The sequence below is a fragment of the Typopeltis vanoorti genome, chromosome 21, assembly GCF_054136105.1.
Source record: "Typopeltis vanoorti isolate ZY-2024b chromosome 21, IOZ_Tvanoo_1.0, whole genome shotgun sequence".
Classification (NCBI taxonomy): domain Eukaryota; kingdom Metazoa; phylum Arthropoda; class Arachnida; order Uropygi; family Thelyphonidae; genus Typopeltis; species Typopeltis vanoorti.
The window spans coordinates 63645083-63661724 of NC_143569.1; the positions used below are offsets into that span (position 1 = coordinate 63645083).

Sequence of the window (16642 nt, forward strand, 5' to 3'; positions counted from 1 at the left end):
ATTAATTATTAAAAACTAGAATAACGCTAGGTTTCTTTCTTTTATATAACTCAAATTTATTTATTATTTATCTAAACAATCTCAGTAATAGACTGCTGTTACCAGGATTTATTGCTGATGAAAAGTGTTTTTATCAATTACTTGTGCTGATTTTCTGGCAAGAAACTTCGTTATTCAATGTAGAAGTGCCTCACACATTGAAAACTACGAAACTTATCTCCCCGGGAAACACTTCCTGTAATAGGAATCATCAGATGAAAATTATTCGGTTGAGTACTGTTAGGGGTGACAGTTCTACTTTGAGTGCAGTAAACTTTGTAATTTTCGTGAATGCTTGCTATCTGTTAGTGAATTTTTGTTTCATCTTTCCGAAGAGCTTGTTTTTGTTTTGTTTCAGCGCGATATTTATATTTATAAAGTAAGTGACAATAGTGGTCTGGGCTGAACAATTATGATGTATGTTATCTTACGATTTCTTACTCATAGGATGTGTTTACAATTCTGTTAGTCGATGCGTTATGTTACTGTTCTGTTCACAATTATATAACTGTTATTATTGCAATTACTATTATTATTGTATCGCAATTATTATTATAATATATTAGCGCAGAATAGATATTTTTTATATACCATAATAAATTTTAAAAATATAAATTATATTTTTAAATAATTTTAATATTTTTTTTATCCTTTAACGATACTTGTGACATAATGATTATTATTAAATATATACACGTTTGCACAAGAATAATATTTAATTTGCCAAATATTTCGGTATGAAAATGGTCTGTAATATTCAGACCGAAATATTTGACAAATTAAATATTATTCTTGTGTAAACGTGTATATATTTAATAATTTTAATATATTACTGCTAAACTTTGCAAAGATATTTGACAGAATGGTGCGTGGAAAAGGATTACACAAATAAGAGCAAATGGCAATGGATATGAAGCTGTGGGCATGGATATTATTGTTATTTCGTGACACCTCCGAGGAGTCCAAAGACTCATCAAGGGAGGGCACCTACTTTACGACTCGCCGTTTCCACCGTTATTGTTGGTGCAAATTTGTGTTTTTTGCAATTTTAATATTGTTTCTCTGACGATGGAAATTTAGGAGTGATTAAATTTGTTGTTTAATTATTTATGTGCTGTATTCATTCCATTAATCCCTATAATGACTTCTCCCTAAACCCATTCACTGTCAGGACACTCAACTAATTCTGATAATTCATTCCAATCATTCACCACTCTACACAATATCCAGAGTGATCTTTAGTTCTTTCTCTGTCTGTGCATTTGTATTTCTCTTTTAATCTATTTTTCTCTCTCTCTCTCTCTCTCTAACAATAAGTGCGGTTGCTGATATTCAGACACCAGAGAGAAGTATATTGTGGAGTAGAATCTAAGAGAATGAGAGTGACTAATGGAGTCACCTCACTAACGGAGGGTGACTACTAGGGTCACTTCTCTTTATTTATATATTAATGATACAGGGCAGTGGTTCCCAACCTTTTTCCACTTGTGTACCCCTTTTAAACCCATTTTTATAAATTGTACCCTTTGTTTTTAAAGTAACTGTTTTTAAATACAGATGCTTTCAGGGGGCTACATGGTGTTTAGTCTTTTCAGAGAGCTCCCGAAAGCTAAGTATTATTTTGAGTGAAAATTGGAGTATTGGTTTAAATCTTAACGTAGTATTGTTTTTTGGTAGCTTGTTGTGTCTGTGTGATTTTGGTGTGAATTTCATTTTATTTAACTTAGTATTTTAAAGATATGTTTCATAGAGTACCACATGGCACCAACGCAACGAAAAATAATGGCGTCCAAAAATACGACACCTTTGTTCAAAAACTTAAATGTGAAGGAGTTTGTCTAGTGTGATACGTGTGGGATGTATGCGTTCCCGAAAGAGGCTGGAGTTTGGATGGAAAATGATAGTGGTGGGAGACTGTGCAGAAAGTGTAAGGAAAGTGAGGAATTGAAGTATGTGTTAGGTTGTGAGATTGTTGTGGCAGAAGAAAGCCAGAATGTGAGTGAAAATAGTGGCTTGATAGGGAATTGCGATGTTGTACAAGATGGCAATGAGAGCAGTGATCAAAGAGAGAGTGAAAGCAATTATACAGAGAGAGAGAAAATGGTTTAAATGATTATTATGATGAAAAAAATGAGGAATTATTTGTAAGGAGTGAGATCGAATGGTTACGCGGAGTAATACACAGTGTAAAGCAGCAGTTGGAGCACCTGCAAAATTCTTTCCAGAGTGCCTCGGCTAACGGAAATAAGCAAGTATTTGAAAGGAAAAATAAGCATAAGAGTGGGAGAGTTTCAGAAATGAAGGAAAGCGTGTTGTATGGTTACTCGTTATTAAGAGGTGTGATAGATGAGAGTTTAACTAAATCGTACTTACCAGGTGCAAAATTTAAGGATGTAAGTGAGAGTATTAGAGCGCAAAAACAGAGGGTGAAATAATTGATAGTTGTTGTGGGTACGAATGAATTGAAAGGAGATACATTTTTTATGAGAGAGGACTTGAAAGTATTGTGAAAGGTAGCATAAGAAAAGAGTGACAGAGTTAGGATGGTGAGTCTGTTGCTGTGGTACGACAGAGAGGAGTTTAGCAGGATCATAATCGCAAATGAATCTGTGCACAGGTTCTGCAGACGATGTAGTGTGGAATGAGTTTGATGGGCGAAAGGATTTATACAAGATGATGGCCTGCATTTGAATGGATTTGGTGTACGTAGGCTGGAAAAAGTGTTGCTGAATGAAGTGAAAATGGATATGCAGAACCAGGGAAACTAGAACTACCAAGGAGTGGGGGGAGTGAATATGCAGAGATCAGTGAGACAGTTGAGTGTAAGAATGTATATAATGTACCTGAGCCAGTACTAAAGACAAGTAATCGGAATGGGATAGTTAGAATAATGCATCAAGATAGGTGTGGGTCAAAGGGACCTCTGCATTTCATGTATACTAATGCCAGGAGTATTAGGAACAAGAAAGAAGAATTTTTGGCCTTGGTTGGCTCTTCCTGGCCACAGGTTATTGGCATTAGTGAAACATGGCTGATGGAAGAGGATATAGGTAGTGGGATAGAATGTGTAGGTTATAGTGTGTTTAGCAGGGACAGAGAGAATAAAATTGGGGAGGAGTGTTATTGATGATAGCTGATGAACTGTAGCCAAGGAGAATTGAAGTTGTATTGCAGGATAGTGAAAAGAGCTCATTTGAGGCTATTTGGTGTTAGATTGTGACTAGTAGAACAAAATATACAGTTGGGTGCTGCTGTAGACCAGGTGATGGAATAGATGGTGGAGATAGTATGCATAAACAAATTGATGAAATGAGTGGAAAGAGGGTAATTATTATGGGGGATTTCAACTATGATAACATTGATTGGAAGGAGGAGAGGACACATGTGAGGAAGGAACTGGATTTTATTCAATTATTAAGGGATAACTATCTGAGACAGCATGTAATAGAAAATACTAGGGGTTTGAGAGTGCTTGACCTGGTAATAGCATCTGAGAATTTGACTGTAATGAATGCCACCCATTGGTGAGAGTGATCATAAGATCTTGACCCTGGGAGGTGGCTAAAGGTGTGGAATTTTCAATTAAGACTATGTGGAATTACCATGCTGGCAAGTATGACAAGCTTAGGAGATTGCTTGTTTCGGTGCCATGGGATGTAAAACTGCAAGGGCTGGATGTCGATAGAGCATGGGAAGTGGTCAAGGAGCATTTACAGGAGGTTATGGCTGATTGTATACATAGGGTCCGAATAGTAAAACAAGTAGGGATTAAATGGATGAATAACACCATTAAGCTTGAGCTGCAAAAAAAAAAAACAACTGTGGAGGGAATTTAAAGAGAACGGTGACCTGCAGGCACACAAACGGTATAAAGCTCAGGCCAGAAGGGTAACAAGTGTGGTAAGAAAAGCAAAAGCGGATTATGAAAGGAAACTAGCTATGCAAGTCAAAGAGAATCCCAAACAGTTCTTTAAATATGCTGTAAGCAAAAAAAAAAAAACTGTACATGGCAGAATGATTTTAAGGAATGCCCATGGTAAGGAGGTCACTGAATCAGCAGATATAGTGGAATTACTGAGTGAGCACTTTGCGAGAGTAAATCATCCAGGTGGTGAATGATTTACTCTCGCAAAGGACATTGAAAGAATGAAGGAACCATTAGTTTATACGGGAATTGTGATGAATGAAGTGGAGGTGAATAGTCTATTAAAGAACCTTAATATGAATACATCTGTGGGATTGGATGGTATACCGGCACGGGTCTTATGTGAAGCGGCTAAAGAATTATCAGTGCCCTTGACCATGTTGTTTAATCTGAGTCTCGGGTCTGGTTTAGTCCCGAAGGTGTGGAAAGAGGGGAAAATAGTTCCACTGCATAAAGGAGGATCCAAGACTACTGTTGCAAATTACCGACTGATCAGCTTATCAAGAGTCATTGTCAAGGTCTTGGAGAAAGTAGTCAAGGGAAAAATACAGGAATGGATTGATGAAAATGAGATACTGTAGAGGGGGGGGGACAGCATGGCTTTGTGAAGGGTAGATCATGCCTCAGTAACTTGCTCAAGTTTTATAACACAGTGATGGCTGAACTGGATAAGGGTAATGGGTTTACAATGATACTGCTGGACCTGGCTAAGGCCTTTGACAGGATACCACATGGAATTCTAATCCATAAACTGCAACATATGGGAATATAGGATTGGTAAAATGGATAGGCAGGTGGTTGATGGAGAGATATCAGAGAGTAGTTTATTCAGGAGTAGAATCCAAAAGATGGCCTGTGACTAGTGGTGTGCCGCAGGGTTCTGTTCTTGGACCACTGCTGTTTAATTTGTTCATTAACGGTATAGGGAAGGATCTAAGAGGAACGGTTCATTTGTTCGCTGATGAATCAAAGCTGGGCAGGGAAATAATGAATGCAGAAGATATCAAAATCTTGTTGGATGATTTGGATAGATTGGAGTTCTGGATTAAGGAGAATGGATGTCAATTTAATGACAAAATGTAAGGTTATGTGTTTTGGGATGAAAAGATTAGCAGCAGTATACCACATTGGTGGAACTGTACTCTAGGAGATTGACGAGGTCAGGCACTTGGGAGTGTTGGTGGATAGGGAGCTGAAGTTTAGGGGGAACATTGCAAAAGTGACTAAATCAGCTCATCAAATCACTTGGTTGCTGAAAAATACTTTAACAAGCAGAGACAAACAGGTTATTGTTCTTCTGTATCGAGCCTTGATAAGACCCCATCTAGACTACTGTGCCCAGATACGGGTGCCAGGGTTTCTTCTTGATGAGGAGGAGGAGGTGGAGAGGATCCAGAGACAAGTGCCCAAGATGATAGCAGGTCTATGCAATGAACCTTATGAGAACAGGTTGAAGATTTGTGGGTTGCAGAAATTGGTTGATAGGCAGAAAAGGGGAGATATGATTGAGACATTCAAATTGCTGAAGGGTTTCTGTAGGATTAATTCAGATGATATTTTTGAAATCAGGACTGGTGGTAGGAGAACTAGGGGACATCTATGGAAGCTGGTCAAAAGTGTGGTTAGCAAGGATGTTAGAGCTGGGTTCTTTACTTTTAGAGTGGTGAATGAGTGGAATAAGCTGCCAGAGGCTGTTGTGGGTGCTATGACAGTGAATGAGCTGAAGGCAAGGTATGATAGATACTGTGAGAATGTCGAATAGTTGTATGGACATGATGTTTAGGGCCTCCCTCGATGAGACTAAGGACTCCCTGGAGCCACCCGTAATAATAATACTTTTGTTCAGTGCCTATAACGTAAAATAGTGGAAATGAGGTTTTTCATGCCATTACTAATTAATTTTTGTGTACCCCTGAACAGCCCAGCATGTACCCCCCAGGTGTATGTATGCGTACCACCGGTTGGGTACCGATGATATAAGGAATGATTAGGGAGAGATATTAATGATATAGGGAACAACTGAACATTTCCACCATTAAATGGGGAGGATGTTCAGTTGTTTGCTGATTATGCAGAGGAAGGGAGGACATGGTTGATGGTGATATAGATATTTTGCAGGATGGTTTATATAAATTGGCAATGTGGGCAAAGGATAATAGTTGTCAATTCCATGCAATAAAATGTAAGGTTATACACTTTGAGTTGTAAAGATTACACTGTTTATCACATTGATGGTACTGAATTGCAGGAAACTGATTGACTAGGAACTTGTGGTTAATGGCGAAGAGAGAATTGAAGTTCAGAGGACATATTGGAAGAGTTGGCAAAATAGTTCAAAGGATTACTTTGATGTTGAAAAACAAACTAACAGTAAAAATAGCAAGGTTATTATCCATCTTTATAAGGCTATGATATGGTTGTATCTTGACTAGTGTGCACAGATTTAGTCATCTTAGTTTTGTCTCTGAATCTCTTCCTGATCCTTTGGGATCAGGTGGTGGTGGAAGGGATTCAGAGATGAGCAAATAAGCTGGTGACAGGTCTGTGGAATTCACTCTATGAGGATAGGTTGAAGGTGTGAGAGTTGCATTAAGGTTGAAGGTGTGTGAGCTACGTATCAACTAAAGTTTTTAGTTGATAGGCAGAAAAGAGGAGACATGATAGAACTGATAAGTTATTAAAAGGATTTTATAAGATTGACACAAATTTTTCAATATATGAATAGAGAGTGAACTAAGGATTACCCTAGATATTATGTAAGGGTATATAGATGAGATTTTTTTTTACTTGTAGAGTGGTGAATGAGTGGAATAAATTATTATTATTTTTTATTATTATTTTGGGCGACTACAGGGAGTCCTCTGACAGGATTTAATGGATACAGCATATAAAAATAATTAAATATCATGGTTAATCACTCCTATATTTTAATTGTCAGGCAAACTATTAAAATTGCAAAAACACACAAATTTGCTCCAATAATAAGTGAAAACGATTAGACAGAAAGTGTAAATTCCTATGAGAGGACCCTCTATGGGTGCTGTTGGCTACCTTTAGCTGTGTTGAGCAGGAGGCCTAAGAATTAGTTTCCCAAATCTTTTGAAGTTTAATACAATCATATTATCATATTTTATAAATTATAAATCATATTTATTAAGATTAGGTGATTTTTTAAATTTGCTGCTGATTCTAAAAAAAAGTCTTTCAAATTTGTATTTTTTGTGGTGAAGCATAGTAGTTTTTTTTCATTTGATTCTGTGCAAGGTATCCAAGGCATGGTCAGCAAGCTTTGACTGACTTTACTTAAGGTGACAGATGCATTTTTTATGGTTTTGTAGGTAGATGTTATCTTATCTCTTAGTTTGATCATAATAAGATAAGTTGCAAGAACAAGGAACTCTGTAAACATCTGGGACTGATAGAGGAGGTAGAGGATCCTTGCAGATGAGGGTAGCCAGCTTTAGAAAGGTTTGAAGGTCATGCAGAGATTGTACTTTTTTTTAGAGTTCTAGCTATTTTTTCTGAAGTGCCATAGATATAAGGAACAATGATGGCATTACTATAGTCAGAATGTTGAGAGGGATACGAGGAACAGTTAATTTATTGATATTTTTGGCACTGCAGTCCTTAGACAGGAAAGTCTGGGAAATAAAGGAGAGTTCAGCAGTAAGATCAGCCTTAGTAGAACAGAGATTGGAGGCTTTATTAACAAGGGTTTTGATAACACCACATTGTTGAGAGGGAAGATACCTGTATGGATGGGTTTTCTGTAAACTATGAAAGAGTGCTATTGGGAAGACATGTTATTAGAGTATCTAAAAAGGCAGGCTATTATTTTCTTTTTCTGTAGTCAACTGGATTCTGGGTTGCTATCTGTTCAAATGGAGGAGGAAGGAGTAATGTGTCTGAGCCATGTGGCCAGATAGAGAATACATCATCATCATTGTATCTTGGCCAGATAGGTTTGAGAATAGCAGTTTCAAGAGCATGTTTTTCAAAATGCTCCATAAAATAATTGGCTACAAGTGAAGAGGCCATGGCTGTACCCTCAATCTGTTGGAGGTTCTTTAGTAAGAGGTGTAATAGATGAGAGTGTGTTAAAATCGTACTTACCGGGAGTGAAAATTAAGGATGTGAGTCTATCAGAGTGCAAAAGCAGAGGGTGAAAGAAATGATAGTAGTGGCAGGAACGAATGACTTAAATGGAGATAAAATGGCTATGAGAGAGGACTTGAGGGAATTACTAGAGGTAGCAAAAGAAAGAGTGAGAGAGTTAGGATAGTGAGTCTGTTACCATGGTATGACAGAGAAGAGATGAGGAGGGCCATATTTGCAAATGACTCTATGCGCAGGTTATGCAAGAGGAGTGGTGTGGCGTTTGTGGACATGTGGAGTGAGTTTGATGGACGAAAGGATTTATATAAGATGGATGGTTTACATTTGAATAGATTTGGTGTGCGGAGACTTGAAAAACTGTTGTTGAATGAAGTGGATGTGCAGAATCAGAGAAACTAGAATTATTAAAGGTGGGGGGGGGTAGATATGCAGACTTTAGGGAGGCAGTTGAGTGTATGAATGTGTATAATTTGCCCAAGCAAGTACGAAGAACAACAAATCAGAATGGGATAGTTAGTATAAGGCATCAAAATAAGGGTGGGACTAATGGGCTTCTGCATTTCATGTATACTAATGCCAGGAGTATTAGGAACAAGAAGGCAGAATTTTTGGCCTTGGTTGGTTCTTCCAGGCCACAGGTTATTGGCATTAGTGAAACATGGTTGACAGAAGATGATATAGTGGGATTGAATGTGAGGGGTATAGTGTGTTCAGTAGGGAAAGGGAGAATAAAATGGTGGGAGGAGTGTTATTGATGATAGCTGATGAACTGCAGCCAAGGAGAATAGAAGTTGAACTGCTGGATAAAGAAAAGAGCATATTTGAAGCTATTTAGTGTGAGATTGAGGCTAGCAGAACAAAATATGCAATTGAGTGCTACTATAGACCAGGTGATGGAATAGATGGTGGTGACGGTATGCACAAGCAAATAGAAGCAATGAGTGGAAGGAGGGTAATTATTATAGGGGATTTCAACTATGGTAACATTGATTGGAAGGAGGAGAGGACACATGGAAGGAAGGAATTGGATTTTTTGCAGTTATTAAGGGATAACTATCTGCGACAGCATGTAATGGAAAATAATAGGGGTCAGAGAGTGCTAGACCTAGTAATTGCAGCTGAGAATTTGGCTGTAACGCATATGACCACGTTGCCACCTATTGGTGAGAGTGATCATAGGGTCTTGAATTGGGAGGTGGCTAAATGTGTGGAATTTTCAATTAAGACAGGTAACATGTGGAATTACTGGGCTAGTAAGTATGACAAGCTTAGGAGTTTGTTTGGTTCAGTGCCATGGCATGTAAAACTGCAAGGGTTGGATATTGATAGTGCATGGGAGACGGTTAAGGAGTGTTTGCAAGAGGCAATGGCTCACTGTATACCTAAAGTCTGAATAGTAAATCAAGTAGGGGTTAAATGGATGAATAACACCATTAAGCTTGAGCTGCAAAAGAAGAAACAACTGTGGAGGGAATTTAAGGAGAAAGGTGACCTGCAGGCACATGAACGGTATAAAGTGCAGGCCAGAAGGGTAATGAGTGTGGTAAGAAAAGCAAAAGCGGATTATGAAAGAAAATTAGCCATGCAGGCTAAAGAGAATCCCAAACAGTTTTTTCGATATATTTTTTCGCAAGTAAAAGAAAAAATGTATACGGCAGAATAATTTTAAAGAATGCCGATGATAGGGAGGTAACTGAATCAATTGATATAGTTGAGTTACTGAGTGAGCACTTTGCAAGTATATATCATCCAGATGGTGACATTGCAGAAACAAATAAACCGAATTGTGGTGAATGAAGTGGAGGTGAGTAGTCTATTGCATAACCTCAATGTCAATACATCTGTGGGATTGGATGGTATACCAACTCGTGTTGTACGAGAAGTAGCTAAAGAATTGTCAGTACTCTTGACCATTTTGTTTAATTTGAGTCTCGGGTCTGGGTTAGTTCCGAGGGGGTGGAAAGAGGGGAAAATAGTTCCGCTGCATAAAGGTGGTTCCAAGACTGCTGTTGTAAATTACCGACCGATCAGCATATCAGGAATCAATGTCAAGGTCTTAGAGAAATTAATCAAGAAAAGAATACAGGATTGGATAGATGAAAATGGGATATTGTATGGGGGACAACATGGTTTTGTGAAGGGTAGATCATGCCTCAGTAACTTGTTCACATTTTATAACACAGCGACGGCTGAACTGGATAAAGGTAATGGGTTTACAGTGATCCTACTGGACCTTGCTAAGGCCTTTGACAGGATACCACATGGAATTCTAATCCGTAAACTGCAACATATTGGAATATAGGGTTGGTAAAAAGGATAGGCAGGTGGTTGATGGAGAGATATCAGAGAGTAGTTTATTCAGGAGTAGAATCCAAAAGATGGCCTGTGACTAGTGGTGTGCCGCAGGGTTCTGTTCTTGGACCACTGCTGTTTAATTTGTTCATTAACGGTATAGGGAAGGATCTAAGAGGAACGGTTCATTTGTTCGCTGATGATGCAAAGCTGGGCAGGGAAATAATGAATGCAGAAGATATCAAAATCTTGTTGGATGATTTGGATAGATTGGAGTTCTGGATTAAGGAGAATGGATGTCAATTTAATATGACAAAATGTAAGGTTATGCGTTTTGGGATGAAAAGATTAGCAGCAGCATACCACATTGGTGGAACTGTACTCCAGGAGATTGACGAGGCCAGGGATTTGGGAGTGTTGTGGATAGGGAGTTGAAGTTTAGGGGTCACATCGCAAAAGTGGCTAAATCAGCTCATCAAATCACTTGGTTGCTGAAAAATACTTTAACAAGCAGAGACAAACAGGTTATTGTTCCTCTGTATCGAGCCTAGATAAGACGCTATCTGGACTACTCTGCCCAGATTTGGGAGCCAGGGTTTCTTCTTGATGGGGAGGAGGTGGAGAGGATCCAGGGACGAGTGACCAAGATGATAGCAGGTCTATGGAATGAACCTTATGAGAACAGGTTGAAGATTTGTGGGTTGCAGAAATTGGCTGATAGGTGGAAAAGATGCGATATGATTAAGACATTGAAATTACTGAAGGGGTTTCTATAAGATTAATTCAGAAGATATTTTTGAGAATAGGACTGGTGGTGGGAGGACTAGGGTCCATCCATGGAAGCTTGGTAAGAGAGTGTGGTTTGCAAGGGTGTTAGAGCTAGGGTTTTTACTTGGAGAGTGGTGAATGAGTTGAATAAGCTGCCAGAGTCTGTTGTGGGTGCCACGACTGTAAATGAGTTCAAGGTGAAGTATGATAGATACTGTGTGAATGTTGAATAGCTGTTCTTGACATGATGTTAGGGCCTCCCTCGATGAGTCTAAGGACTCCTTGGAGTTGCCCATTCTAATAATAATAATAATTGTGTCTTTCCAAGTGTTATAGCCAGAATGAATGAATGATAAAATTAAAAAGATCAACAATATTCAGGGGAAAAACATTTTTTTTACTAAATTTAAAGTTTTAGAAAGAGGGATATTGGTAAAATGGGAGGTGTCATCGTAGCTTATCATATCATTATTGTCTAAAACTACATTTTTGATTAAAGATTTGAAATGAATTGAATTTCTGATATATGAAAAAGAATGACTTGTAAGTGGTGTTAAGGATTTAGCTACCTGTTTAGCTAACTTAATAGAGGGAGAGTCAGTAGCACCTACTATGGGACTGAGAGGGTTATTGGATTTATGGATTTTTGGCAGTTAGTCTTAATGATAGTAGATGATTAAGGAGAGGTATGATAGATATTATGGGTATGAAAGTTAGTGTGATTCTTTCATAAGTTTTCTGACAGGTGAATCAGTTTTGACACGCACTTGGGTTGGAAAGATTGGGGTCAAATTCTGTATAAAACACAGAGAAACAGTGTTTCTTAGTGAGGTGGATTTCTTTTCATCCTGCTATACAAGCGAGCCAGTGAATAGATTATGCTTAATGGACTGTCATAATACATTATACATATGGATTAACTGTCCTATCAGAATATTAATTAGGTTTCAAAGAAGCCAGGTTACTTGGCTGTGACAAACCTTTGAGTCTAAGAATCAAAATGAATGGAAACTGAGATAATAAATATAACTTATTATAATAAATATAACTTTTCATAATTTATTAAGGATTAAATTTGGAATTCAGGAAAACTACAAGGAGGGCTTGAAAAATTCTGATAAACACCAAGAACAAAAATGATATAAAAGCAACTGATATAATCACAAGGAAGATTATATTTTCAACTTATTATTGTTATTATTATTACCTAAGACCTCATGGAGTCAAAAACTCATCTGGAAGGTCCTTTTATCATACACAGCTCTTATACTGTGCTTTGAACACATTCAATCTATCTGCAGACACCGCACTCTCAGGCAAGGCATTCCAATCATTTACAACTCTGCACAAAAAAAACACTCCCCTACTCGCACCTTCTTTATATAGTTTCCAGGGATGACCTCTGGTTCTCCCACTATTTTCTTAGAACTTCTCCAGCATTGATCCTATAACAACCCCTTACCAAGTTGTAGGTCTCTATCATATCTCCCCTCTTCCTCCTGTTCACCAGACTCTGCAAATTGCATCTCCTCAATCTTTTCTTATACTCGACATTCCAGAGGTTAGAAACTACTTTAGTCAGTCGCCTTTGGACCCATTCCAACATCTCTTCATCCTTCTGAAAACCAGGTGATCAAATCTGGGCACAATAGTCCATGTGTGGTCTAATCAAAGCCTTATACAACGAAACAAGAATCTCCCTACTTCTACACGTCAGTGTCCTCGGCATCATTCCCAGAAGCCTTTGTGTTGTCTTCACAATTTTGGCTATGTGTTCCCTAAATTTCAGATCCTTATCCGCTATTATCTCCCCAGATCTCTTATTTCTTCCACCTCCAACAATGTATCCTCACCAAGCATAAATTATTCATCCCATCTTTGTTTTCCAAATTTTAAAACCTTACATTTTGCAACATTGAACTCATATCCCCATTTCTGTGCCCAATCACTCAATTTATTCAAATCTTCCTGCATGGTCGCAACATCCTCACTACTCTTCATGGTTTGTCCCAACTTTGCATCATCTGCAAACAACTGAATATCTCCATCTAAATCTTCACCTATATCATTAACATACAAGTTAAATAGTAATGGATCTAAAACAGATCCCTGAGGCACTCTGCTAGTGACTTTCCTTTTCCTCGACATCGCTTCCCCCCCATACACAACTTGTTGATACCTATTAGACAGCCAATCTCCAATCCAATGTACCAATCTAATATCCAACCCCATCTGCTCCAGTTTGGCTATCAATTTATCATGAGGTACTTTATTAAAAGCCTTTGCAAAATCCAAGTATATCACTGTGTATCCTTCTCTTCTGTCCAAGGAAGCAGTCACTTTATTGTAATAAGTAAGTAGATTACTAAAACATGACCTCCCTTTAGCAAATCCATGCTGTCCATCAAAGATGATACCATTATTGTCAACCCAACCCTGGATCCTAGTTCTCACAAACTTCTCCAACAACTTAACTACAACATCTGACACACAGATAGGTCTATAGTTTAATGCTTGAGTTCGATCACCTCCTTTATGAAGTGGCACAACTTGCCCTTCTTCCATTCCTTAGGGATTTGGCCGAGTGCAAGACTCATATTAAAAAAATATGTCAAGACAGGTGTCAACTCCCTGGCACATTCCTTCAGAATACGTGGTGATATATTATCAAGTCCCACAGCCTTATTAACATCTAGTTTACTCAACTACCCATACACCTCTTGCTCACTTACAGTCAGTCTCTTCTTCCCATCATCTATTGTTTTCAATCTCTCCATGAAGTCACATTCACAAGATTGAAAGGCCTGTATGAACTGCTCATTAAGTATCTCCACCACACATTCTGCAACAGCTGTCTTTATACCATTTTCTCCAATCAATGTCATCCTTCCATAATCATTCTTTCTTTTGCTGGCCACATATCGAAAGAACTCCTTAGGATTTTTTTTTTTTGGCTTCATTAGTCAACTGCTGTTCATACCTCTCTTTAGCTACCCTCACCAACCAAGTCACCCTCCTTGCCTGGTCTTTGTAGACCTCATAGAATTGGTTAGTTTCACTTCTCTTGCCTCCACAATGCCCTCTTTCTCTGTATCGCATGCTTAATCTCTTTATTCATCCATCTCACACCTACTTTATTTAACCTTCTCATCCTTGGAATATATTTAGACATTGCATCTACTAGATAGTTTTTGAAAATCCCCCAAGCTGCATTGATCTCTTTTCCGGCTAACTCTTCATTCCATGTTACACCCACAAGCTGTCTCCTGAACTCTTCATAATCACCCCCCCCCCCCTTGTAGGTCCACATATACCCTTTTCTCACAGAGGTCATCACACTGCTGGCAACCACCCAGGTAATCACCTCATGGTCACTCTCACCAATTGGTGGATGATGACACCTCATTTATAATTACATCCTCTGATGAGATGACCAAATCCAAGACCCTCAATCCTCGCGTGCCCTCTGTTGCATACTGTCTGAGGTAGTTATCTCTCAAAAACTCAAGAAACTCATTTTCTTTACTTCCAGTTGCTATCTCATCATTTCAGTCTATATTGCCATAATTAAAATCACCCATAATGATCACCCTTTTCTTATTTGCTTGGCTAATTTGATTATACATTTCATTATCACCACCACCCACATTTCCTGGTCTATAACAACATCCAACGAAGTATTTGATTCCATTCACCTCTATCTCACACCGTACTGCCTCAAAACCACTGGCACTATTTCCCTCTTGCATCTCTACTTTGTATGGACATAACTCTTTCTCTATCATCAATAGCACCCCCCCCTCCCTTTTTTACCCTTTCTATCCTCACGAAACACATCAGTACCCTTCCATCTCTATTCCTGTCAGGATGTCGTCTTCTTCCAACCATGTCTCACTTATTCTGACAATCTTTGGGTGAACAAACGCAATTAATGCAACCATTTCATCTGCCTTGTTTCTTATACTTCTAGCATTTGTATACAAACACAACAGCTCATTTCTGGATCTACAGATGGTTCCACTGATACCACCCACTCAATGTGATCTCTCATTGCTCGACTGGGGCCATTTCCCTTTCTGCTTATTCATTTTAAAACCCTTTTCAATTCCAACTGTTTCCTCTTGATCCCAGGTCATCCCATTCCTTTCTACACATGCTCTCACCTCCTCTCGGAGCTTCCACCTTTCTCATGCTGTGTACTCCTGTTCACACTGAGCCTTCCCGTTTTTCCTGTTCCTCTTGCACACCCATTCTCTAATTTTCTATACTCGTACCACTCACTTCCTCATTCATAACCACCTCTTCAATCTCTCCTATCTTACTCTTCTGCTCTTCCACATCACTTCCCGCTTGATCTGATTTATTCTCTCTCACTCTACTCACTTTTCTACCTTCTAGCAGCAATGTCTCCAAGCGACTCACACCATAACCACTCAAATGCAGCCCATCACTCCCATACAGCTCACTTCATCCCTCAAACTGATTCCACATATTAACAAACTGCATTCCCGTCTTCTCACACATTTCAGCCAGCATATCATTCATAATCCTTGTTCTCCGCCTCATCTCACCACAGTCATACCTAGGCAACACGCTGACCACCCTTCCTGTCACACTATTCTCTTTTATCCTTCTAAGCAGCCTCCTGATATCCATTCTGATGCTCTCTTTGTCCTCTGTCAAATCATTCGTACCAATTAAAACCATTAATGCCTTCGCTCGCTCCCTCCTCATATCCAATGCCTCAATCACTCTACTCATTTTATCACCTGGAAAACATACCTTATGCATCTTATCATCCAGCACACCTTTAATAATGGAGTCGCCATACAACGCCATTCGTTCATCTTTCGTTAACTCTTTCGTGCCATCATGATTTGTTTTAATATTTTTTACCCGAATTTTCTTAATTTCAATCTGCATCCATTTCATCTCTTTCCTCATCCAATCCAATTCAACTTCCGAATCTTGCGTCACATTCTCTCTATCATTCAATCTTCCTAATTTTCTAACTCTCGACCCCCTCTTCTCACTTTCACTCTCATTCATCCTCCTGTGCTTCTGTACTTTTGGCCCTACATGCGTCCAATTTTCGCTATCATTCATTCTTTCGATTTTTTCCACTTTCGATTCCTTCATCATGCCGTTTTTCCAGTTTCATTCGCTCTCTCAATTTCGTTTCCTTCCGCCACTCTCACCTCACTTTTGTCCTTTTTAACATCCGTTACGGATTTTATATTACTCGTTTTCTTTTTTACTGATTTATTAACTTTCTTTCACACCATCCTTCTCTTTCGAATGTGCACTCATTTTCCCCGCGACATTCTCGCTACTAACACTTTCTGTCATCAATTTCATATTTGCATTCATCAATTCCTCGTTCAGGTTGCACTTCGCACACACACCCTCCTTCCATCCGCCCTAAACATCCACAAATCATTTATGTAATCAAAAGAATATATATAGCACACCTCACACTTAACGAAATGACTGAAGTCTAAA

General features: G+C 38.7%; 1 protein-coding gene across 3 annotated transcripts in view; it reads left to right on the forward strand.

Annotated features, from left to right (window-relative positions):
• Nucleotides 1-212: 212 nt before the first annotated feature.
• Bet5 (blocked early in transport 5) overlaps nt 213-16642 on the forward strand; it is a 92719-nt gene continuing 76289 nt past the window's right edge. Inside the window, exon 1 of one of the 3 annotated variants that reach the window (XM_090411070.1) lies at nt 213-308. Coding sequence is in view for 2 of the 3 variants with exons in the window: in XM_090411071.1 (XP_090267197.1) it covers nt 255-418 (164 nt within the window). In the remaining variant the exon portion in view is untranslated. Of the gene's footprint in view, nt 419-445; nt 457-16642 lie in introns of those variants that run through there. The other 2 variants (XM_090411071.1, XM_090411069.1) reach the window with 2 other exon arrangements.